The 23837-nt window shown below is 58.9% G+C and overlaps 2 protein-coding genes across 9 annotated transcripts; both read right to left on the bottom strand.

The window, feature by feature from the left end:
* Nucleotides 1-631: 631 nt before the first annotated feature.
* On the bottom strand, nucleotides 632-13505 carry CRACR2B (calcium release activated channel regulator 2B). Of its 8 annotated transcripts, none has more exons than XM_074230751.1 (12): nucleotides 12136-12276; nucleotides 11517-11882; nucleotides 9148-9348; nucleotides 8950-9061; nucleotides 7850-8039; nucleotides 6191-6337; nucleotides 5886-5976; nucleotides 5662-5754; nucleotides 2053-2240; nucleotides 1613-1684; nucleotides 1254-1308; nucleotides 632-825 (listed from the first exon to the last, which is right to left on the bottom strand). In XM_074230751.1, exons 3-12 carry the CDS (start codon nucleotides 9328-9330, stop codon nucleotides 706-708), a joined length of 1251 nt encoding a protein of 416 aa, XP_074086852.1. In that variant the 5' UTR covers nucleotides 9331-9348; nucleotides 11517-11882; nucleotides 12136-12276; the 3' UTR covers nucleotides 632-705. The 8 variants fall into 8 exon arrangements, with proteins under 8 accessions (XP_074086852.1, XP_074086853.1, XP_074086855.1 ...); XM_074230752.1 differs by having other exon boundaries at nucleotides 11517-11563; XM_074230754.1 differs by lacking the exons at nucleotides 11517-11882; nucleotides 12136-12276 and adding an exon at nucleotides 13357-13505.
* A 2078-nt stretch (nucleotides 13506-15583) lies between these two features.
* On the bottom strand, nucleotides 15584-23236 carry PNPLA2 (patatin like domain 2, triacylglycerol lipase). The gene is made up of 9 exons (XM_074230749.1): nucleotides 22982-23236; nucleotides 22477-22709; nucleotides 22316-22381; nucleotides 21707-21916; nucleotides 20762-20822; nucleotides 20330-20557; nucleotides 17349-17481; nucleotides 16549-16671; nucleotides 15584-16397 (listed from the first exon to the last, which is right to left on the bottom strand). The coding sequence occupies exons 1-9, from the start codon at nucleotides 23166-23168 to the stop codon at nucleotides 16151-16153; spliced, it is 1488 nt and encodes a 495-aa protein (XP_074086850.1). The 5' UTR covers nucleotides 23169-23236; the 3' UTR covers nucleotides 15584-16150.
* Between the last annotated feature and the right edge of the window lie 601 nt (nucleotides 23237-23837).

Here is a 23837-nt window from a genome sequence, read left to right as displayed (position 1 = left end):
TGGGCAGCTCCCCGCCCCCCGGGGCTGGTGCCAGGTGAGAAGCCCCAGACCCCCGGGGTCTCTCCCTCAACCCCTGCCCTTCCTGACGCCGGCTGGGGCACAGCTCCACTCTGACCCTGTTTCTTCACCCTGAAATGGGCTGAAACCCGCTTTGTGTCCCCCACCCACTCCCTCCTCCTAAGACATTCCGTGGCGCCAGGGAGACACTTTAATGGGGGGTGCGCAAGTCCCTCAGTGACGTCATCTGGGAAATGGGGCAAGAGCACGCTTTCTCCCTGACTGGTTGCGGGGGGGGGGGCGCCAATGAGAGTCACCCTAAAGCACTTGCCAACACGCGGCAGGCGCCAGACACACGCGTGTCCCCCTTCCCATTAGCGGCCTGAAGGAGCTCCCCAAGGGGAGGGTCCAGCCCCGAGGTTCCACCCCCGAAATGGGAGGGCACAGGGAGGCATGCCGGGAGCCCCTGGGCCGGCCCCCTCCCCAACCTGTGCAGCATCCGCGCAGCCGGCGCCCCCTGGTGGGCAGAGTCAGACAGTCTGGGAGGAGCCCTCCCCTTGCCTCCAAGGCCTCTGTGCTCCCGCTCCCCCGTGGGACCCCAGTTTGGCCCCATAAGCACTTCCCCAGCCAGGGCCCCCAAAACAACCAGGGACGTCCAGTGCAGTCAGGGGGTTTATTCGGGCACAGGGGCCCTCTGGGGCATCCCACTCAGGCCAGGATAGAAGGGCCAGCGCTCTTGGGGTAGAATCCTTCATCTTGTGGGTTGGGGCCCAGGCCTCCTGCAGTCTTCCTTGGGACCAGGACAGCTGTGGCTTCCTGAGCCAGGAGCTGGGGGGAGCGGGAGGACAGGTTTCAGCCACATGACCCAAGCCGAGCCACAGCTGGGGCCAACTGAGGTCTCCCAGGTTCTGCCTGGTCTAGTGGAAGACCTGCCAAACCCTCCCACGGCCTGGAGCAGGAGCATAAAAGGGAAGGGACGCTTCCATGACCACCTCTTTTCAATGGGTCCCTTTGGCCCCGGTCTCAGCAGTGGCTGGGCAGCCAGACCCTTACAGGGAGAACAGGCAGGGCGAGTCCTGTGGGGGCCTCCAAGCTGGCCACCCCATACCCTGGATCCAAGACAGGGATGAGGCCTGCCTCAGTCAGTTTCCAGGGTCAAGGACCCGATGCGGGCAACCACAACCACAGCAGCCACTGCAGGGGTCCAGGGGAAGCCGGGCAGGAGGAGTTGGAGTCTTCTTCCTCCGCCCACTAACCAGCTTCTTGGCTTCGAAGGCATCTCTCTCATCCCGCAACCTTCTGTTCAGGTCCCTGGTGGGATCAGTAGAGGAGAAAGAACAAGGGCATCAGCCTGGGGGGGGGGGGTGTCTCACTATGACCTCAGAGCCAAAGGAATAAAAGAATTCCTAATGGAGGCTGCTCTGTAGACAACTCCGAACAAAGGGGCAAATGGGAGCCACTGGAGCTAAAGAGGGAGATTACTAGTGGGGAGCCAGGAAGTCAGGTGGGAGATGATTCAGAATTTGGGAGGTGCCCCAAGCTCAGTCTGCACAAGTGGCGGTCTGAGCCTCCCCGGGGGAGGAGGAGCCTAGCCCTGTCTCTGCCCCAAACTGACCTCAGGAGCTCCAGTTGCCGGAGGAGGCTGTGTTTCTCCTTCTGCATGTTCCTGGACACAATGACCACATCCCTGTGGGTGGGGTGGGGAGATGACTCAGATGTTCTGAGCCTTGCCCACCAATACCCTGTTGACTCATGCCCCTCCAGTTCTGATGGGTCCCCCAGAGAGCAGGTCATCCCCAGTCTCCCTGTCTCCCAGGTCAGAATCCCATTGCTGAAGGGTAGAGGGGAGATGTTCCTAGGCCCTCCCTGGCTTCTTGTCACGATGGGGAAGGATGGGAAAGAAGAGAGGGGAAAAGCAGAGGGACACTGAAATGCCAACCTCCTCTCAGAGTGGGGACCAGGACCCCCAGGGCTCCAAACTTAGCTTCCCACCCCCAGTCCCCAGAACCCCAGCAGCTCCCAGGGCCACAGGTGGACAGCATCGGGCAGCAGGACCTTTGCTTCTGTGCCTTCTCAACCTGAGCCTCCTCTTGCAGCCGCAGCAACTGCTCCTGAGCTGCTTCCAACTGGGCCCGGCTCTGCGCCAGCTGGGTCCGAAGCTCCTCATTGGCCAGCCAGAGCTGAGCGTTCTGCACCTGCATCTCCAGCTGCTCTGAGGTCCTCTTCTGCAGCTGCTGCTCTAACTGAGAGAAGGGCAGGGCAGGTGGGAGAGAAGAAAGCCCCTTTGGGTAGGTGCCGGGGGAAAAGAGAAAAAAGAGGGGGGGGAGCCACCTCTCCTTGCCTGGCACCCAAGCCTGAGGCCTGGGAAGTGTTCATCCACTCACAGCAACCCTGACTGGGGTTCTGATCTGCCACTATTCTTGTCCCCGTTTGACAGACAGGGAGCCAGAGGCTAACACACCAGTGGGTGCCTGCCTGCCTGTGGGTGCAGGATGGGTGCAGCAGCCTTCCCGACTCTATCCTACCATCTTTCTCCATGGCTTTCTGGAGGACAACAAACTAGAGACAGCTACCTATTTCTTCTGAGAAAACAAGACATCTGCCCTGAGGCCTCTGACCCAGCCCAGGCAATATAAGCTCCCTGAGGGCAGAGACAGACCTGTCTCATCCCACACCAGGAGAAACTTAAAGTTCATTAAACAGCTGGGAGTGACTGTCCTGGTTCACAGAGCCTTTAAGGTATGGACATGGGGGTGCCAATTCTCCAGGAGAGAGAGATGAATAGGGTTCAAGGAACAAGGAACTCAAGGGAGGAAATTCAGGAATCAGAAAGCACTTGGGCAGAAACCACAAAGTGATGGGTGCTAGAATTTGCTATAGTCCATAGAGATGGAAAGAAGCAATGGATGAGGAGCTTGGGCAGGGGCTTGCAAATAGAAGGGAGACAGAACTTCCATCGTCTGGCCACCTGGTAGAGTTTTCTCTCTGCCAAAGGTAGCTTGCCTTAATGCTAATTTTGTCTTTCCCAATCCTAAGGAATTAGGAAACCTTATCCTGAGTCAGGCCCCATACCAGATGCTGCAGACATCCTGAGGAGAACTGAAACCATCTCCATGGGGAGGAGCCCTGCCACTTCACTGAGAGGGCAGCCAGAGACTAAAACTCCTAACCCCACTGCCCACAGGGAAAGAGGAGGGCGATAAAAACAGCCAGGATGTCTTCTTAGGTATGGGGGACCACAACTCCTGATGACCAAGGGGCAGCTAAACCTTTCAATTCTTATCTGGCTTCTCTCGTCTCTGTCAAAGAGAATGTTCCTCAGACTAGACTGGATGGAACAAATGTAGTTGATGGGGATGTGAGGAGAAAAAGAGATCAAAGTGCTGAAAGAACGGCTAGTGGGAGACCTGAGCCTCTCCTTCCCCCACCCCCATGGAGAATGAGAGAAGTGTCGCTAGACCGGAGAAGAGCAAGTGTGGTCCTGATGTTCAGAGAAGGGGAAGGATGACAAGTGACCATTCAGTCTGGGAAGCTTGATCTGTTGCCCTGGCAAGGTGCTGGAACGTGTTATTAAAATGGGATGGTCAGTGGACATTTCTAAAAGGAAGCAGTAATCACTAAGAGCTCCCCAGGAAGGCTATGTGGAGTCCAGAATGACCTGGGTCATCGAAATATCAAATGGAAACAACCCTGCTGATGTCTACCTAGAGTCTGACAACACCGTTACCATTTCTCATGACACTGTGGGGGACATGGGAAGGGATGCAGTGAGACAACGGTTGTATGAATTTGGGAAGTGGGTAGATGGCTCTAATGGTCCCATGCCATTATGGAAGGTCATCTCCAGGGGTGGGCACCAGAGAATATAGGCTACTTGGCTTTGCACTCTCAGCATTTGTAGGTCTTGGATGAAGCACAAAAGCACACTCCCCCAAACTTCAGAGGGTGAAAAGTAGAGATCACCCCACAAGAGGACAGGCATACAGAGCCTTCATTGGTCCCCTTGCTCCTCAAGGACTAGCTATGGGAGTAGAGGAAGATGGAGGGGCATCACCAAACAGAAGTTTGTCTGAAAAAAGGTGGGGGAGGGGGGAATGAGTGAAGAACAAGCCCAATCTGACACAGGACCTAGGATATCAATGCCATCTCAGACTCCAGGAAGAGGGGCAGAGCTTGCAAGACCAGCGATGGGATGAGCTTCCTGAGTGAGCACTCCCCTCCCCAGACTCCCCTGGAGGGCCGGGCCTAGTTTGTGCCCCTCAGGACACCAGAAGGGCATCGATATGCCGCTGAGTATCCAGAGGAAGTAACGAGGACAGGGAACATCTAGAGACTGAGTCACAAGATGGGTTAAGGGCATGTTCATCTGGAGAAAAGAAGACTCAGGGTAGACATGTTAGCCCAGTACACCTTCAGTCTCTCTTTCCACTTGTCCTCTCCACATATGTATGCCCTGCCCTGGTTTACCACCTCTGCACCTTTGCCCAGACAATGATCTCCTCTCTAGTCACCCTTCAAGGCCCAGCTCAGGTGCCTGCTGTTTCAGAAAACTTCCTTGACGCGAGAGCCCACCCCCAGAGCTCTCTGGGGTTCTGCCCTAGGCTCTGTCCAGTGGGCCAGCCATTAGTCCTGAGCTCCCCACCCTAGCTGCAGCTGCGCCCCCTTCAGGTCCTGAGCACAATGGGTCCCCTGGAGCCGGAGGGTGGGATTTGTAACGTTGTATTCCTCTCGGGTTTGGAGCTCGCTACTTGTTTCTCTGGCTCTGCCTTCCTAGGTGAGGCCAACCTGCGGCCAGGAGGCTGCCCCGGAGCCCTCGAGGTCATGGAGCTGGGCTGGCCACGAGTCAGTGATTTCCTACCCCCCACCAGTCTCTCACTATCAGGAAAAGGCCCGGACATCTAGAGTCAGAAGGGCCAGGTTCAAGGCCAGGCACCAATACTTAGCAATGGGTCACGCTAGATAAGTGCCCATCAGCTCTCTTAACCTCAGCTTCCTCCTCTGTAAAATGGGAAGAAGCATCTTGGTAAACTTCCAGGGCCCCAGATAAGAGAGGCAGCCTGGCCTAAGCTGAGGGTCTGGCCCCGCGGCCCTGGGGTAGGGCTCTTCTGGGTCCCCAGAGTGGAGTGGAGCATGTTGGCCTGTGTAGATGGAGGCCAGGAAGGGAGGAAGGGAGGAAGATTAGTGACAGCCATGGCAAGTCAACACTCAGATTTAAAGGGGGAGGGGAAGGTGGCCCTGAGAGGAGACATTTACTCTCTCTTCTGTGAAGACCAGGAAAGTAGGCTCTGGAATTTTTTGAAGGGAGCATTGTCTTGTCTAACTCTGCTCTGGTGGAGAGCAGTGGGCAGGGCAGGAACCCCAGGGTTCCAGGGTTGAGCTGGGGTCACAGGGTGACCTGGAGGGTCTGATGGTACATATGGATTCTGGAATTGGGGCTTGTCCCCCACCAAGAGATTTCAAGGGACATGTTCATGGAGGGCAGCTTCTGAGTTCTGGTGCATGGCTCCCTCCTCCAGCTAGAAGTCCATAGAGGGATTCCTGAGCTCTGGGAGATGTCCTGGCTTCCAGGTAAAAGGCCTTAGCAGGGAGCCTTCTGGGCCCTGGCTAGGTCCCCCTCCCTCCTGCAGCCACCCACGTTTCCAGCCCCATCACCACCAGCATCACCTCTCTCTGCCTCCGGCCGGCCCGATCTAGCTCCTGGTCCCTATTTTGCAGTTCTTGCAAGATGTGACTGACCCGGTCCTGACGGGAGGAGTCCTGTAGGGAGCAGGAGGAAATGGGGTCCCAACCCTCAAAGCCAGTTCCCCTGATCTGCTGCCATGCCACTCCCCTCCCCCAGCTTGTCTGAATGGGTGCTGAATGGGAAGCTCCCAGGAGCACAGCCAGACCTGGTTCTGCAGCCGTTCACGTTCTGCACAGATCTGGGCCTCCATTTCCTCATATAAGCACTGAACTTCCTTCTCGTGGTCACTCTCTCGCCTAGGGAAGAGCCCCAGGTGAGGCTGTTGAACCCCAACAGTTCACTAGAGTCCCCAATATGACCTCCTCACCCTGGTCCCCATCAAAGTTCTGGGCTGTGAGGGCCCCCTGGGCATGCCAGTCTTCCCCCCACATACACCCACCTGGCACCCACCCCCACCTCTGCAGCCTCCCTCCCTTGGGCACACCTTTATGTCCACACACCACCTCTCACCTCCACAGAGCCTGCTCCACAGTCTCCCTGGCCCGTGCTGCCTCCCCCAAGCAGGAGGATACCTGCCCCAGGACCTCTTCAAAGCTGCTCAGGAGCTCTGGGTGCTCTCGCCGGAGCCGGGCCCATAGGGCCCGCACCTCACACTGCCTGGTGAGATGGGGGTAGGGGTCATGGAGAATGCCTTCTCAGAGCTCCTCAACATTGGCCTTTCCTGTCCCCCAGGAAGATCCCCTCATTTTACAGCTCCTGAAACGGGGGGCCTAGGCAGGTGCAGCATTCTAGGCAGTGCCAGACAGGGCTCTCCTCTGACCCAGGCTAGGCAGTGCTCCCTTGCTCCCCTGCTCTCTAACCCTCTCCCCTCCTGTTCCCTCCTCTAGACATCATCTCAACCCTTTGAAGGCCCAATAAGCAGAGCCAAGAAAGATTCTTCCCTGCCTAGCTCTGGAGGGTGCCCCCTCCAAAGGCCACCTAGAATCATCTTTCTGTACTCCCTCCCACCCCTTCCCCCCTGCTGACTTCTACTGAGCTGAGGAGGCCCTAAGACCCCCAGATCATCTTTAGAGCCTCTCTCGAACCCATTCTCCCCATCTCAGGTGTGTGAAACCGATCCAGTGAACAAAGGGAAGAATCAGTCATGAAGTCTCTTTTTCCTCTGGGACTTACCAAGATCATTCTGGACCCTGTCACCCGGGAACCCTGTCACCCACCTGGTCAGCTCTCCTTTCCTTGCTTGTTTCACATGCCAGTTTGGTGAGCAGAATAACCTAGCCTTGCTCCAAACCCTGAGAGCAAAGCTTAAAACAGCTCAAGGCCAAGGCCAGATCCCTGAGGCACTCCACTGTAGACCTCCTTCCTAACTACATCAATGAACTGACTCTTTCAGGGGACTGGTCACTTGGACAAATTGCTTCATCTAACCCACATCAGAGAGCAAGCCTCCTGGCCTGGCTCCATCTCCTCTCAGGTGGGGCTTGGGAAAGGGAAACTGAAGTAAATCCAGAGGCTAGGGCCTCACAGCTGGTACCTGTGTGTGTGTGTGTGTGTGTGTGTGTGTGTGTGTGAGAGAGAGAGAGAAAGAGAGAAAGAGAGAGAGAGAGAGAGAGAGAGAGAGAGAGAGAGAGAGAGAGAGAGAGAGAGAGCTAGAACAAGGCTGATCCATGGAGGGGGGAACCTGAGGCCTGGCTGGATTATTCAAAGGCAAAGATGATGGAAAATCCTTCCCAGGCATTTTTGGCAGAAACCACAGGCATTGCTTAAATGAGCACACACACACACACACACACACACACACACACACACACACACTGATACTCATGGGCACCCCTGTGCTCCATACCTACACACTCATGCTCGTTGGGGCATTCATACATGTGCACACACAAACACACAGGTGTGGTCATGAATGTGCACATGCCACACAGAGATACATACATTTACAGCTCAAGCACATATGTCTACACACAGAATGGCAAGGAGCTCTCTCAGAGCCTGGCCCTGTGAAGAGCACAAGGGCCCATCCCATGGACACAAGGGGGCACCTGAGCACAGCCCTTCAGCTCCAAGCCCTTATCCCACACTGCCACTGGAATGGTGGGCACCTACGGGTACAGGCACAGGTGGGGAGAAAGAGAGCCAGGCCCTCCCTAGCCACAGACTCACTCCCCCAGGATATGAGCAGCCCCCAGCTGCTCCATGGTGGCCCAGAAGCGGTCCTCCTCTGCGGCAACCTCTTCTTCTTCCTCTGCTGCCGCTCTGGGCTGGGAAGCATCAGGCCAGCCAGACTCGAAGGTCTCCTCCTCAGGCACCAAGGAGGGGGAGCCCCCTGGCCCATCCATTCCCACAAATGCTCCTGCAAGTACAGGGTCCGGGGCATAACTGTGGGGCTGGAGCCCCCAGGCCTCTTGGCTTCCTGCGCCCCACAAGGCTCGCCTTCCTGGGTCTGAATAGCAGCTCAGAGGCAACCATGTCTGTCTGCTGCCTGCTGGCTCCTCATATCCTGTTCCCCCACCCAAGTTTCCTGTTTTTCTGCCCTATTCTCCAGCTAACCTGCTGGGAAGAGGAAGAAGGCAGGCCCTTCACCCTGGGGACTTGGTGTTTCCCTGCCTGGGTTCCCTCCTCAACCTAGCTTTGGGGTCCAGGAAGAGGCCCTGCCCCAATAAGGAACGGCCAAGTTTGGGGGGTGAGGAAGTAGAGGTTGGCTGGTCACCTGAGCTGTGCAGATTGGCTTTGCCTATCTCTTTCTCAGTGTCAGGAAGTAATCCCTCCCTAGGGACCTCAGGGCTATCCAAATCCGGGTCTGGGAGATGTTTGGGATGCACCAGGCTTCCCTGGCCTGGCTGTCTCTCCTGAGGTCCTAGAGTCACTCCCATAGAATCACCTCTGCTTTCTGTACTCCCTTCCACCCCTTCCCCCCTGCTGACTTCTACTGAGCTGAGGAGGCCCTAAGACCCCCAGATCATCTTTAGAGCCTCTCTCGAACCCATTCTCCCCATCTCAGGTGTGAGAAACTGACCCAGTGAACAAAGGGAAGAACCAGTCATGAAGTCTCTTTTTTCCTCATCATTCTGCACCGCCACCCTGGGCACTTTTCTCCCCCATTACCTGGACCAGAAGGCAGTTCCCCAGGCTCACTGAGCTAGGGACTGGTTCTGGGCTCCAGAAAGGATGTTGTTGGGGGTGGGCTCCACATACCATGACTGTACCCCCACATGAAGCACATGTGCACAGGTGTGTATGGGGGGCACACACAGTTCACTCACCCAGGCCCATGCTGAATTCTCGGGGGGTCAGGAAGCCTGTGTGTCCCTGGTCTAGACTCTCAAATACAGATTCGAGCTGCTCCGGGGTCAGGGGAAGCTCATTTTGCAGCCTCTGAAGAGAAGAGGTCAAGGTGGTGAGGGAAGCAGGGCTGTTGGGGGTGGAGAGCCGGCCTTGGGGGGAGGCACCCTAACCCTCACCTGCAGGTCCATTTTGGTGATGAAACCTTTGGCCTCCTTATCACAGAGGTAGAACAACTCACGGGCCTCCTCCAGCATTTCTCCTGAATCTGTTGTGGCTTCGAGGGTCTCAGCCAGGCCTGAGGGATTGGGAACCTTCTTTTCCTCAGGCCCAGCCTGGGTGGGCTCCCTGGGGCTGGCCATGCTAGGTGTCTCAACCGTCTGTTTGGACCAGAGGCAACATACACACACACACAATATCAAAGTCAACACAGTCTGCTTGGGCCCCAACCTGTTCTTGCCCTCTTCCCTTCCCTCCATTCCTACACACTGTAGGAATCAGTACATGTGGAATGGTGGAAGGAGGGAGAGAGGCAAGAGAAAGCGGAGGGGAAAGGGCAAATGGAAGTAGAAAGGTGGGAAGAAGGAGAGAGGAGGGAGAGAATGGAGAGAAGGGAAGAGGGAGAGAGAGGAAAAGAAGGGAGGGAGGGAGGAAGGAAGGAGCATCCCCAGGACATTTCCAATTTCCCTCCTCTGGGTTCCTGCATCCCTGGGGTTGGGGGATCAGTCTGAGGTCACCTTAGAGGCATCAACTGTGCATGGCGGTCAGAACTCAGAAAGTCAGTGTCCACTGGAATTGGGCAAATGAAATTCTGAGAAACAGAGAGGGGGAAGGAAGCAATCTGAGAAGGGGATAAAGAGAAGTGGCTGGGATGGAAGATCCATGATCCAGAGGAGAGGAAATGAGGCAGAAAAGAGGCTTGAATGATGAGCTAAGGAGTTTTTCTTCTGATTCAGCTAAGTAATAGGGAGCCTTTGGAGGTTCCTGAACTAGGAATTGATCAGGTCAGATTTGGGCTCAGCAATTGTGGGGAAGGTGGATCAAGGAGAGAAGAGGCTGGAGCTAAGGAGACCCTCAGAAGACCTTCACAACCATCCAGGCAGGAGGTGAAGAATCCTGAACTGAGGTGAACTGAACAGTGGGGGCAGAGAAGCAAAGCCCCACAGCAGAGTCTGAAAAGAATCCAACAGGAACTCCACCCATGCTGGCTGGGAAGCCCCCCATAGCCCACCAGAGACCAGAGGGAAAAAGAACCTGAACTAGGTTTGGTCTGGGAAGGGCCCCTCCGGCTACCATCTCCCTCTTGCTTTGGACTGTGATTTGAGCTGGGGAAGGAGGTTGGAGGGGAGTGACCCTAGGACATTAGGAGAACCAGCCGGGCCAGACAGCTGTGGGCCACTTGAGCCTAGAGATGTCGAAGGAGAGGGCAGCTGGTGAGGAGGTCCAGAAAGTGGTCCAAGAGAAGAGAGGCATTAAGTGAAGGCCAAGCTTGGGGGCTGGGGCAGGGAGGAGGAGAGTGGCAATGGGAACACCAGGACATGGCAGCTGCATGGAAGCCACATGTATCAGAACTGATTATGAGCTCTGTGAAGGTACTGAACGGTTACTGTCTTCCTTCAGTTTTGGTTCCCTCTGAGCAAGAGTTTAGGGCCCTTCACACTGTAGGAATCAGTAAATGGAGGAAGGGGGAGAAAGGGGAGGGGAAAGGGCAAATGGAAGTGGGGGGGAGAAGGGGAGAGGAGAGAGCAAATGGAGAAAAGGCAAGAGGGCAAAAGAGGAAGAGAAGGCAGGGAAGGAGGAAGCAAGGAAGGAAGGAAAGAAGAGAGGGAGGGAGGCCTGGACCCCTCTGCTGAACAGCATCAAAGAGCCCCCCCACAGCCAAGGAGTTGGCCTTGCCCCTGGGTCTGCCTCACTCCCCAGGAATGACCTGAACTCTCCACAGGGACCCCAGAAATCCAAACGGAGTGAATGACTGAATGACCCATAGGACCTGCTGGCAGAGTTGGAGCAGAGCCTCCCATTCCATGGGCTGGGAGGGTCCAAAACTCCCCTCAGCTCCTCCCTCAAGGCCACACCAGGTCATCTGAGGAACTCAGGTGTTCCAGCTCCCAGGCCCACTGACCTGGACAGCTGTTAGAGGGGTACCTGTTGGTCAGTGCTGAAGGATCCCCCTCTCCCCCCGCCAAATCCAAGTGAGGAAAGGGTTAAGGAGACTGGCCAGGGCACCTTGGCTAACTGGGAGGGGCTGTTCACATGGTGATCTAATCGCTTTAGTGCCAGGACCTCCCTGAGACCTGAGCATGCTAGGCCCAGCCCTGGAGGAAAGCCAGAGCCAGCCCCCACCCCCCAGTGGGCATCAGTGCTCAGCTACCTGCTGCCTCTGGCATCCCACGATCCTTGCCGCCCCCCCAGTGGGAGTCTTGGAGGCATTTGCAAGGCAAAGATGGGGCCCTAGGATCCCACAGAAGTGCAGTAATTCTATCTGGGCATTCCCTCCTGCCTCCCCCCATTCTGTGTCTGTGAAGGGGGGAGGGGCCCTTTGACTCACCTCCAACCTCCTTCACCAGCTCAAATCTCAGCCCAAAGCCAGGGAGCCTTTGCCATAGAGAAGAGGAAGAGGCAGAAGAGTCTAACCCCTGGCACCGCCAGCCTCGGCCTTCACAGCAGGCCCCTAATCCTGGATCTGGGTGAGAGTTGTCCTGGATGCCCAGGATTCTCTGACTCCCCTACCACTCCTGCCAAGGCCAGTGTTGCGATCCCAATGGGTGACTCAGTTTCCCTCTATCTTCCAACTTTCCCCCAGAGAAAGTGAGGGATCCCCAAGCAGGCGGCTCCTAATCCTGGCCTCTCCCCACAGGCTGGGCCCCACAGGTGCTTTTCTGCCGCACCCTAGAGCCACGATCCGCACCTGTCACTGCATATGGGAGGGGAAACGGGGAGAAAAGAGAAGGAAGAGGGATCCCCTTGTTGACATTCCATGGGCTGTGGGGCAGAGGTTCGGCCAGGCTGGCAGGCCCAGGGAAGAGCAGGAACTCAAAGGGAGGAAACTGAGGTAGGGATGTCCAACTTCAGATCGTCCCCCTGCCTGCTGAGATTGAGTGGGCTCCAGGGTGGGGAAGAGAAGCAGGAAGGCCGGGGGGGGGGGGGGCTGCCCAAGCCTGGCTTACCAAGGGGAGAGAAGTGGTAGACTTGGGGGGCCCAGCTGGTTAGTCTGGAGAAGCGCCTGGGCCCCACTGGTGAAGTCCTGGCCCGGGGCTGCCCGACGCTGGAATGAGGAGCTGCGGGGTGGGGGGTGGGTGACAGGCGTTCCCGCCCCCCGTCCTGGGCCCCCTCCGGGCCTGCCGCCCTGCCTACCCCTGGGGCCGGAGCCCGCAGTCCGGCCCGAGGCCAGGGGCCGGCCGCAGGGACTGGGCGGGGTGGGGGCAGGACGGCGCCGTGGCGGGGGCGGGGCCGAAGGCCTGGGGGGCCCTTCTCGGGCGCCCCCGGAGCCGAGCCTCGCTGCCCGCCGCGGGTCTTACCTGGGAGCCGCGGCCGCACCTGGCGGCGGGCTGCCCGGGCCCGGGTCCGGAGGGGAGGGGAGACAGGGGGGCGGCTCCTCCCGGAAGGGGGAGGGGGCAGGGAGGGGCCGGCCCGGCCTCCTAACCCCTTGCCCGCCAGGCCAGGGACCTGGGACTGGGGGCAGAGCGGGGCCCCCCAGGCCTGGACCGCGACTGACAGACCGAGGTGATGGGAAAGAAGAGGCCGGGGGGCAGAGGGAGGCTCCCTGGGCCCTGGGGTGCCACCAGCCCGCAGGAAGCGCCCAGCCGCCTCTGGGAGAGCCTGGCTTCCCCCAGAACACGAGAAGGGCACCCCCGAACCCGGTGCCCCCCCCAGCAAAGCGCCTGCCATTGTAGTTGGGGGCTCTCTCCCAGCTCTGAGCTCTGGAAGGGCTGGCCTTGGGGGGGGGGTCTCCTATGCACGTCCCAGGGGGCAAAGGATGAGCCTGTCCCCTAACACCCTTGCCCATACCTTCCTCACAATTTAGAGCTGGGAAGCTCCGGGACTATGGATAAAGACCCATATGTGAGGGCGTGTGTCTGTGTGTGTGGCATGTGTGTGGTGTGTGGAGAGAGGCAGAGACACAGAGCAGGGATAGAGATAGCGTTAGAATCAGGGAGAGCCCGAATGCAATATGACGGTGCCTTGCTGGTGTGCCTGTGTGGATTTCTTGGTGTGTGAGAACCCGGGGCCCTTCTGTTGGCATCCCTCTGAGGCTTCAGTTAGGGGGTTGGGCTCCTGGGCTCTGCTGAAGGTGAAGCCACCACGGGAGGGGGGTGCTCTGCCCAAAGGAGAGAGTGCTCCAAGCACAGGGTCCTACCCAGGCTGCCCCAAGGCTTCAGGGTCCACACCTGCAGGCCAGGAACCAGGGGCTGATCCCAAGGAGCTGTCCTTCAAAGTAGGGGCTGATGTGGAGTGTGTATGGGAGGGGGAGATTTGGGGGGAGGGTTTGAAATCAGGTTGAACCAGAAAGGCCCAGTGTGGCCAAGCTTGGCAGATTGCCCACAGGCATCCGCCTCTAAGGACACACAAGGAAGTCTGGGACTGGCCCAGCAGGCTCTCCCAGTCTACTGTCTCTGACACCGTTATTGTAGGAATCCCTCCAAGAGCCTGGGGCATATTTCCAGTGGGGGGGGGGCTCAAACTGCTTTAGATTACCCCCCCCCAGATCCCAGCTCCTCCCTCAGATTAGGGATTCCTGCTCTCTTCTCTGCAGGAGGCCTAGAGGTTGAGCTCGAGCTCTGGTCCAGCCTCTAAACTGGGACTCAGCTACATCTCGCCCAGGTCTACTGTTCCTGGGGGGCAGGGGATGAAGGACAGCAGATCTGCTTTATTACATGAGGTCATCCTGGGGAGTACGGAGTAAGATCCTTGCCCCCCAGCTCCCCTCAATTGGTTGTGTTGGGAGGGGAAAGCAGTACCCTGAGCTTCTGGAACCCGTTGGAAGATAAAGGTGCCATCATCCTTCAGGCAAGGAAACTGAGGCCCCCAGTCTCCATCAAAATCAGCAGGGGGACTTGTCCCACCAGAATTGGTGAAGGAACCCTTTGAAGAGGAGTCAGCCTTGACTTGATACTCCCGGACATCTGGGCCTCCTCCCCACCCTCCCACTCCCAGTATTCCTTCACTGGGTGGCTGGAGGTCTTGGCCTGAAGAAGCCAAGAGAGATGGACCAGAGCTGGAGGACGTGGCAGACAATTCTCTCAAAGAATGTCGCCTCTAGCCCCTCATTCCTCCCATCCCTCCACAACTGAGGATACTGGCTCACTGTCCAGCCCTCTCCTACAGAACATCGGGCCTCCAACCACCCCCACTCCTGGCCTGGCAGGCTCTCCCTCCTCACCTCCACCTCCTTCCTGCGCTCTCAATTCAGCTCCCCATCTCAATTCGACTAGGCCATAGGCCTTATCTCTTTATGGTGACCCTCCTCCTCTGACCCAGATAACTGTATTCCCCTCTCCCAAGTCCCAAAATGCCCACTGTCTGATGGGCAGTTCCAGTTGGCATCCCCTTCACGTTTCCAAGGGATTCTGGGGTCTTCCCATTTCCATTACTGCTCCTTGCCAGTTATGAAGGGCTCTGGTGGGCGAGGGTTCCTCTCCTCACCCTCCTCCAGAACTAGTCGGTTGGTCCATCCTCTTTTCTGACCCCTGCACCACTGCAATAGCTCCCTCCCTCCATATTCTCCAGCCAAGCCAGACTTCCCAACCCGAGACAGCTGCCCCCAACTCTGCTAGGTGGACATTTGGCATCTCTACCCCCCACCCCCCCGCTCACTTTTCCCACTGAAGTGGCCGTTTCTGGAGCACGGCACTTGTCTTCTCTTGGCCCTCTACTACCAGTGGTGGGCAGCTGTCCCACTTGGCCGAGCTGAGTGGCTGGGCACGTGAGCTTCCCAAGCTGCCTGTGCCCTCACTCACACCCACCCACCCACACGGCCCTGTACCGATAATCCTGGACCTGTGCAGCACTAAATCATGATGAAGGTATGGGCACAGGTGGTAGGGGAAAGGCTCACCCTTTGCCCTCATGGACATGAGTAGGAGCCCCTCCCCCCAGCACACCTTTCAAGAGCACAGAGCTCAGGGAGAGCCCCCAACTACAATGGCAGGAACCCTGCTTGGGGGGGGCACCAAAGGCCTAGGGTTCAGGGGTGCCCCTTTCATTTTCTGGGGGAAGCCAGCCTCTCCCAGAGACAGCTGAGTGTTCCCAGGATAACATGCCCAGCTCAGCAGAGCCAATGGCCAGTCTCCTAGGCTCCCCTTCACGGACAGTGCGGCCACTGCCCTTTACCTCTGCCAGTCTTAGCCAACATTACTCTGGAAAGCTCTGGTTTTTTGAGCACTTTGGATTCCCCAGCCTGAGACTGAAAGCTCCATGAGGGCAGGACCCCTTCGTGTTGGTTGTGCTCCCCCCAAGGAGGAAGGGGCAAGGCCTACTTTGGCTCTGCAATGGGGAGGGTGCTGGCTGGGAGGGGGTGAGGACTCCAGCCTGAGACCATGAGGGACTTACTTGCCTGTGGGCCAGCACCTAGAAAGTGCCAAGGTCCTGCCCTGGACCCCGGAATGAGGCAGCAACCTGAGCTCCAGCCTTTATTATTATATCTATGTTCACCAAAATAAATAGTTCTGCATACATTCTTCAGTAAAATGCAGGGAGGCACAAGCAGGGTAATACTGCTGGGGGGTGTGGGCTGGCACCAGGGGGCCAGATAGAAAAACCAGCCCCTGGTACCAGGCCAGCCACCACTCCCCAGGTGGGGCCAGACACCAGACATTCTTGCTTCTGGTTACGCTGAGGCCTAAAGCCCCCCCAAAGCTGGCTAAGGCTGGGGGTGAAGGCAGGGAAAATAAGGCACAGCCCCCAGCCCACGGTTTCTGCTCCCCAACAGCAGCCTCCAGTACTCAGGAAGGAAGCCTCTGGGATGGGCCCACTCAGGGCAGGGGAAGGCTCCCAGGATGGGGCAGGCCCTCCCCCCTTGGAGTAAATGAGACGGGGAGGGGGCCAGGAGCACTGTTGGGAAATTTCCTCCCAAGAGCCCATGACCCCGCTGCCTGCTCCAGTCCTAGAAGCACTGAGCCTGGGGCCCACGCTTGTCAGAGGGAGACATTCAGGCCCTCAGCAGTGGGGGGGGCACCAGGGCTCTCAGTGGTGGGGAAGGGCAGGGGGCCCACTAGAGGGCGGGGGTTTCATGCGGAGGGCATCTGGGGGAAAGGCCACATTGGTACAGAAGAGGCCCAGCAGAAGCTGCCGTTGGTACTCTTCCCATTTGGCCACTGCATCTCCCAAGGACAGATTGTTCCGCATCCACCGCGGCAAGGCATCTCCATAGAGGGACAGAGGAACTGAGGGCAGAGACTGTGCCCGCCTCAACTCCAGAGGGTCAGTGAACCTGGAAGGCGAGGTCAAGGAAATGGCATGGGGGGGAGGAAGAGGAGGGAGGCTGCCCCCTGAGCCTAGGGGTGGGGGGACAGGACAGGGAGAGGAGGCTGCCCCGAGGCCCCACTTCCTCTGAGCCAGCAGAGATCCCAGTTCTCAAGTACCTGGTAGAAAGGTGGCTGCCCAGCTTCCTCTTCGCTCTCATCACCAAGTACTGGCAGATGCTCCCCGTCTGCTCCTTCATCCACCGAATGTCCTCTGGGACATCAGGGAGCCACTCCAACAACCTGGAGGCAGGGAAGGGGCAGGGTGGGAAGATGGGCCCAGCCTGCTACTCTGGGATGCCCCCTCCCTAGCTCCTGCAGCCCAAGATTTCTTCTTTCTCTTCCATGGTCACGATGCCAGATACTTTTGTGGCTCCTATCTTTCCTGTATTCCCCCATCCTGAGCAGATCCCCCCCCCCCCCAGCCCCAGGGGACTGAGACAAAGCTTGGCTTCCCCTCTTCCAGCGTCTCTCCTGGCCCCAGTGCCCATCCCCGCCGAGGGCGTGATGTCTTCCAGCTGCCCAGGATGCCCCCCCGATGCTGTTTGTTATCCATTCTAGGTGGGGAAATTCTCTCCCCCCTCCCCTTCTGCCCAAAGACTCTCCTGGACAACAGCAAAAACTTTGGGGGAGGAGTCACTGGCCTCCTTGTCCTGGCCCCGCCCCCCACAGAGATCAAACCAATACAACCTAGAACCCTTTAGCCAGACCTCATCCTCCAGGGGGTTCCCCTCCTTCGTGCACGCGCGCACGCACACACACACACACACACACACCCCTCTTCCCACCTCCCCAGCTTTGCTTACAAATCTAACCTTCTCTGCTCCCAGGTGCCATCCCTCCCAAGTCCTCCAGGAGGTTCTCCTTCCTGGAAGGTGCCCTGGCAATCGGGCTGGGCAGACCCTGGGCAGCTCACTCACCGAATGGTAAAGGACACGGCACTCTCAAGGGGCAGGGTGTAGGGCACCATCATGGCCGTGGCGAGTCGGATGGGCAGCATGTTGGAGAGGGTGCTCATCAAGTCCTTGGGCTCCACACAGGCCTCCAGCAGGGCTATGAGAGGGAAGACAAAGATGTGCAGGCATAGGGGGATGGCAGGGCTTCACCAGGGCTGCCGTCCTCCTCCTCGCCCCAGACACAGAGGAGATCAGACCTGATCCCCTCACCTGATCACAATCTCTGCCTTGAGGACCCTGCTCTTCATCCACACCCACCATCACCACCTTTTCCCTTCCTGACCCATTGGCCGAGCCTCAGCCTCAGGGCCCACCCCGTGAGCCACCCTGGCCTTCTGCAGCTGAACAGGGCTGGTCCCGCAAGCTCCCCGGGCCCCTCTCTCCCACCTGTCGCAGCCACTCTTCGGACCTTCTCAGATGAGATCATTGCCTCCTACTTACTGGAGGTTAAGTGTGGCCACTCACTGAGCGCTATGGCCTATAGAATGGGGCGCTGGGTCCAGAGTCGGGACGGAGTTCAAAGGCACCTCCCAGCTGGAATCCTAGAGCGAGATGCTGAACCTCTGGCAGTAACCGGCATAGAGCCGACTCTGCAGGGAGCACCACTTAGTTGGCAGGTCCCCAGTTGGGGCTCTGCTCGTGACAGAGGGACATGACTGCGCTGTAAGAAACAAGGCCGGTCCCCGGGATGGCACCCTTGGAATGCCGAGCAGTTCTCCTAGGCCGGAGAATGAGGGAATGCCCCCCACCTTCACAGAAGACCCAAAAGTGCAGATCGAAGTAGAACATGTTTTTTTCTTTCTTGGGGGGGGGATGTGGTCTGCTTTTTTTTTTTTGCAACATGGATAACATGGAACTATTTTACACGTCTGCACATCTGTTATCCAAATCAATTACTTGCCTCTCAAGGAGGGAGAAAATTTGGAACTCAAATTTTGTTTTTGTTTTTTATAATGGATGTTAAAACTTGTGTTACATGCGATTGGAAAAAAATAAAAGATAAAAATGAAAAAACAAATGCTTGTTCCTTCCTCTTCTGTCATCATCTCCCATTCCCCAGATACCTTCCTGCCCTCTCCTCTTTGTCCAGTCTCACACGATGAGGTGGCTTGGACCCTGATCGCGGCTGACCCCACTTTCCCTCCCAGCTCTTCCAGTCGACTCTCCCACCCTTCCCCTTACATCATCTTTACTGGCTGCTTTCCTGCTGCCGACCACAGGGCCATTGTTCTGTTCCATCCGTCCATCCGTCCATCCTTCATCACAGACTACCGCCCCATCTCTCTCCTCCCTTCTCTAGCTAATCTGTGGCCATTTCTACTCAATGCCTCCACTTCCTCTCTTCCTCCCTTAGCTCCACACTCTGACTTTTGACCTCATTGTTCAACTGAAATCTTCTCTCCAAAGACACCAGTGATCTCTTAGTGGTCCGATCCAGTGGTCTCTTCTCCAACGTCCTTCTCCTGGACCTCTCTGCAGCCTTGGACACAGGTTATTGCAGTCACCTCCTGGATCCTCTCTTCTCTCCAGGTTTTTTTTGTTTTTGTTTTTTTGTTTTTAATTTAAGGCAAATGGGGTTAAGTGACTTGCCCAAGATGACACAGCTAGACAAGTAATAAGTGTCTGAGGCCGAATTTGAATTCAGGTCTTCCTGACTCCAGGGCTGGTGCTCTATCCACTGTGCCACCCAGCTGCCCCTTCTTAATTGGATCTTTCTCCACATCATGCCCTCTAACCATGGGTGTTGCTCAGAAGTTTGTCCTGGGCCCTCTTCTCTCTCTCTCTTTACTGCCTCACTTGGGGATCTCATCAGTCCCCAAGGACTCAATGACTATCCCTCTGTCAAGGAGCCTCAGATCTATGTATCAAGCCCTTCTCTCTCCCCTAACTTCCTGATCACATCCTGAGCTACCTGGTGGCATCTTGAACTTTGCCCAAAACTGAGCTTGTGCTCTCTCCCCCATGTTTCCCCTCTTCCAAGTTCCCCATTGAGACTTGTAGGGGTTCTGATGTCCTCCAAGTCCTGGGGGCCCCTAGCCCAGGAGCACTCCTACACTGCTCCTCCCTCTTCTCAGGCTGGGCTCTTGGCAGCATCTCCCCAGCGGGCATTTTTTTCCTCATAAGACTATCATAAGCTCTCTAAGAACAGTGTCTGTCTTTCTGCTAGTGCTTAGCAGTTGCTGGCACAGTGTGGGTGAGGGACCCAAGCCTCAGGTCTCATAGGGGCCAGGTTCCTCTCATCTGTCCCACTCCCCCGGATGTAATTGAGGCTGGCATCTGCTCCCTGTTACCAGGCCGTGGCCATCGCTCCCAGACATCCGGCCTCCACCTGCCCCTCTGTTACATATGCTCCTCACTCCCTGCGCTGTACAACAAGGCTAATTCCTTCTCCCTTACCTCTTCTGGGGATAACTCTTAAAAGACCTTGAAAAGGGTGACTAGGGGGTGCAGTACATAGAGCACAGACTCTGAAGTCAGAAAGACCTGAGTTCAAATCCAGCTTCAGACACTTAATTGAGTAGCTATGTGACCTTGGGCAAGTCACTTGACCCCTTTGCCACTTAAATAAATTAACCCAACCCCCCAAAAAAGATCTTGAAGAGAGTTCTTATGTCATACGTCCCAGACTGTTAGAATGGGCAGGTCCCTCCATGACAGCAGCACCTCCCTGACCAGTGACCATCCAGCCTCTGACCACCCCTCATGCAGCTGCTCTCCCTGGGAGGAGGTTTTGCCAACCTCTCTGGCCCTCAATAATGCCCACTGAGCTAGCAGAGAGCTAACCTTGCAGTCAGAAGAGGCCTGTGTTCGGATTCCCCTGGACCGCCACAGTATCCCCTTCTGAAAAGGCATCCCCCTGGGAGCCTGGCCTCTCCCCTGAACAGCTTTCATCTCTCCGGATCAGATGCCCAAATCCTTGGCGGGGAGGGGAGGGGGAGGGGTACCTTCATTGAGCCTTGCTGGAAGGTGATCTAGGATATGATCTTCAGCAAGGCCTCCACTCCCCGGGGGCAGCTGATCCGGCCTAGCCTGGGCTCTCACTGCGACCACTTGAGCCCCTGCTGCCGCCTCCTTCCTCTCCCCATCATCTTCCTCCTCCTCTGCCTCCTCTGGGACTGGAGCGTTCCCAGAAGAGGGCAGAGCCAGCAGGGGGTTGGGGCGGTTCAGGAGACCTGGCCAGGTGAGACAGTCAGCTTTGGAGGGAGAGGCTGCACTTCTCCGTGTCCCCGGCAGGGGGCAGCAGAGGCCGCTCCCACAGCATCAGGACCAGTCCCCTCCCCCCACCGCCTTCCCTGGCAAAGATGAACAGACCAGAGAGTTCCAGAGCTGGAGGGGCCCCACCGCCACCCCCGCCCCGGGCCGGGCCCCCCACTCACCATTCCGCCGCAGAAAGCGGAGGCCATCCTTATAGCCCTGCTTGCACATCTCCCTCAGCACCTGAGATGGGATGGACAGATGGAGGAGGGACGGAGGGGAGACAGGAAGCCCAGGGACACCTGTTCTGGGGAGGCAGATCCCCACCTTGCCCCGAAGCTTGTTCTTCAGCCTGCCGAGGCTGGCCTTGGGGAAGGCTCCTGACTCCGGGCACCCCCAGACCACGGGTCCCCAGCCCTCGAGGCCATCCTCGGGCAGACTGGCCAACTCTGAGATCTACGGGGAGCCCCTCTCCCTGTCAAGGGGGACTCTCCTGCGGCCCTGCTCGGATCTCATTCCCAAACTCAGCTGGGCAAGGAGCAGGCTGACAGGCCGTTCCTGGCCTTTGGTTGCCCTGGCCCCACTGGCTCTCTCTCACCCCCTGCCCCTTCTGGATCCTTTCCTCTGGGGCCTATGACCCCGCTCCCTCATGGCCAACCACTCTTTCTTAGATTCCTTCGTGGGCCTGGAAACCCAGAGCGGGGGGGGTGGGGGTCCCCAGGGCTTAGGGCCTCTCCCTGGGGGAGGCTCAGCGGCTCATGAGCGCATACAGCCTGTCTCAGCAGCTCCTCAGACTCCTCCCCCAATGAGGGAGAGACCCCCCCCACTCCTGATCTGGAGTTACCCCCAACTTGGTCCTGGACTCCCACAGTTGCCTCTCTGTTTCCAGCCCCATCTGAGGTCAATCTGGAAGACCTTCTGTATGAAAGGTCTGCCCCCCTGGCTCATCTGGGGGCAAGCCCCTGGGCTGGCTTCTGGGTGACCCCTGGTCCAGTTGCCTCCAGGAAATAGGAAGGCCCAGGAAGAGCCTAGCTCTGCTTTTCATACAGATGACACTTCACAAATGCTCCTGCCCGGCGTGTGGGGTGCTCTCGGCGACCCCCCAGCCCAGCCCCAGGGCCCCTCACCAGGGGCTCAGGGGGGAAGAGAGCTTTGGAGAGTCGGTAGAGGTTCCTGAGGTTGAACTGGATGCTGGTGTTGGTGAACCGGAGCTCGTGGATGTTGGTGGAACTGTCCTGAGGGCAGATGTCACTCTCCCCTGAGAAGGGGGACACGGTGATGGTATTCTTTAGCTCATAGAGGGGCAGGTTGTCCGAGATCCCGCCATCCACGTAGCGCTGTGGGGCGGGAGCAGAAGGGGCGTCGGTCTGCGACTCCCCACTTCCCCCACCCCAATGCCCACAGCCCTCTGAGGTCAGGAAGGCCTGGCTCCGGGCAGGCGGGTGGGGGTGGGGGCAAGGCCAGCTGGGGCCTTCACGTCACTGCTCCCCCCCCCCCCACCGGGCTCTCCGGGGCTATTCTTAACTGCTCCGGCCTGATGCCAACTTCACCACAGCCTTTTACCCACTGGGCTGGATCAGACCCTCTGCTGTGGACGGGCGCTATCCCAAAGGAGGCCCCTCGGTTGTGTAACTCGGGGAAGGAGGAGGGAGCCTTCTACCCCAGCCTCCATCCTGACCTGCCCCGTGAGGTCTGTGGGACAGAGGGCACGGCTCACCAGGGACGGGGGCACTCACCACACCCTGCAGGGTCGGGGGGATGAGCCCGCAGTACACGGGGATGAAGGTGCTGCAGACGTTGGCCTGGACACAGAGATGGGAACGTGGGCCTGAGCCGGGCTGGGGCGCCCCACAGGCCCCTCGCCCCCTCCGCCACACAAGGGCACCGGTGCACGCACCTGGACGAGCTCCTCCTTGGAGTTGAAATGGGAAAGGAGCACGTTCTCGCCGTCCGACACCCGGGTCAGGGAGATGCCCAGCCGCCCGTTGGCACGCTCGTGGGCGTCAGCCGGCAGGGTCTTCAGCAGGCAGCCACGGATGATCTTCACCAGGTTGAAGGAGGGGTGCAGGGGGCCCAAGAACCGCTTCCTCGCCTCCTTGGACACCTCGATGATGTTCGCGCCGGCCTCGCCTGGTGGGAGAGAGAAGGTGGCAGGGCGCAGCGGGGGCCACACCCGCGCGGACCTCGGCCCCTCCCCGGCCCGCCGGCCTCCCCCACGAGCGGCGGCTAGTGACAGGGGCCAGAGCTCCGGCCTGAGTTCGGATCCGGCCTGGGACGCCTCATGCTCCACACTTGGCCCCCGAATCATCTTCCCGGGCCCGGGGGCAGAGCCGCGAGCCCCCGGCCGGGGAGCCCCTGCGGCCTCCCGCCCCCCGCGGGGCCCCAGGCCCGGGGCGGCTCACCCAGGCAGGCGCCCGTGACCAGCGCCGTGGCCGTGAGCGCGCCGGCCGAGGCCCCGTAGACGCGGCGCGCGTTGGCCACCAGGAAGGGCGCGTGCTCGCGCAGGCAGCCGGCCACGCCGATGTGGTAGACGCCCAGGAAGCCGCAGCCGGCGAACGAGATGTTCCAGGCCGAGTCCTTGGGGAACATGGCGCGGCGGGGCGGGGGCCGGGCCGGGCCGGGCCGCGGGGGGACGGGCTGCGGGCCGCGGGGCTCTGCGGGCGCCGGGCCGGCCCGGCCTTATAGCGGCGGCCGGGGGCGGGGCGGGGCGGGGGCGGGGCCCGGCCGGCCGGCCAATGGGAGGCGCGCTGCGGCGCCTCCGCCCCCTCGGCGCGCGCTTCCCAGAAGCGGCCGCGGCCCCGCCCGCACGCAGGCGCAGTGGCGGCCCCGCCCCTCCCCCGCGCCCAGCCTGGGGGCTCCTCCGGGGGCCCGGGGCCCTGCCCCCGGCTCTCCGGCCTTGGGGGCAGGTCGGGGGCCTGCCTGCTGACCCCGCGGGGGGCCGAAGGGGAGCCTTGGGGGTCCATCACGGAGGCCGCACATTGGAGGGAGGGGAGGGGCAGCCCCCCCCAGGCCTCTGGCCCCATTTCCACACCGGCAGTGGGAGCCCCCCCCCCCCCCGGCCCGTTTCTCAGAAGGCCCGAGTCCCGGGGGCACTTCTGACGCAGGGCAGGCCAGGCCCGGGGGCACCCGGCGCTCCGCCCTTTCCCACCGTGAAGGAGGCACCCCCTCCCTTCCAGGGGCTGTACATCATCCCCCTGGGGTCCCCAGATCCCGAGCAGAGGTGGCCTGCGGGGGCCGGGCCGCCCATGGGGGCGCTCC

This window comes from Macrotis lagotis, chromosome 3 (genome assembly GCF_037893015.1).
Source record: "Macrotis lagotis isolate mMagLag1 chromosome 3, bilby.v1.9.chrom.fasta, whole genome shotgun sequence".
In the NCBI taxonomy this organism is placed as follows: Eukaryota; Metazoa; Chordata; class Mammalia; order Peramelemorphia; family Peramelidae; genus Macrotis; species Macrotis lagotis.
The sequence above is the reverse complement of the archived record's forward strand: the minus strand, read 5'-3'. Positions and strand labels throughout refer to the sequence as shown.

What these genes read in the sequence shown, in the direction of transcription:
- CRACR2B (XM_074230754.1), bottom strand. Translation starts at nt 9,330, where the DNA reads ATGGCCAGCCCCAGGGAGCCCACCCAGGCTGGGCCTGAGGAAAAGAAG. An exon ending in AGAATTCAGCATGGGCCTGG is followed by an intron (nt 8,040 to 8,949) that starts GTGAGTGAACTG and finishes CTGTACTTGCAG; the next exon opens with GAGCATTTGTGGGAATGGAT. An exon ending in CCGGCCGGAGGCAGAGAGAG is followed by an intron (nt 2,241 to 5,661) that starts GTGATGCTGGTG and finishes CCCTTCTCTCAG; the next exon opens with TTAGAGCAGCAGCTGCAGAA.
- PNPLA2 (XM_074230749.1), bottom strand. Translation starts at nt 23,168, where the DNA reads ATGTTCCCCAAGGACTCGGCCTGGAACATCTCGTTCGCCGGCTGCGGC. An exon ending in GGTCACGGGCGCCTGCCTGG is followed by an intron (nt 22,710 to 22,981) that starts GTGAGCCGCCCC and finishes CTCTCCCACCAG; the next exon opens with GCGAGGCCGGCGCGAACATC. An exon ending in GGCAGCCACCTTTCTACCAG is followed by an intron (nt 16,398 to 16,548) that starts GTACTTGAGAAC and finishes CTCGCCTTCCAG; the next exon opens with GTTCACTGACCCTCTGGAGT.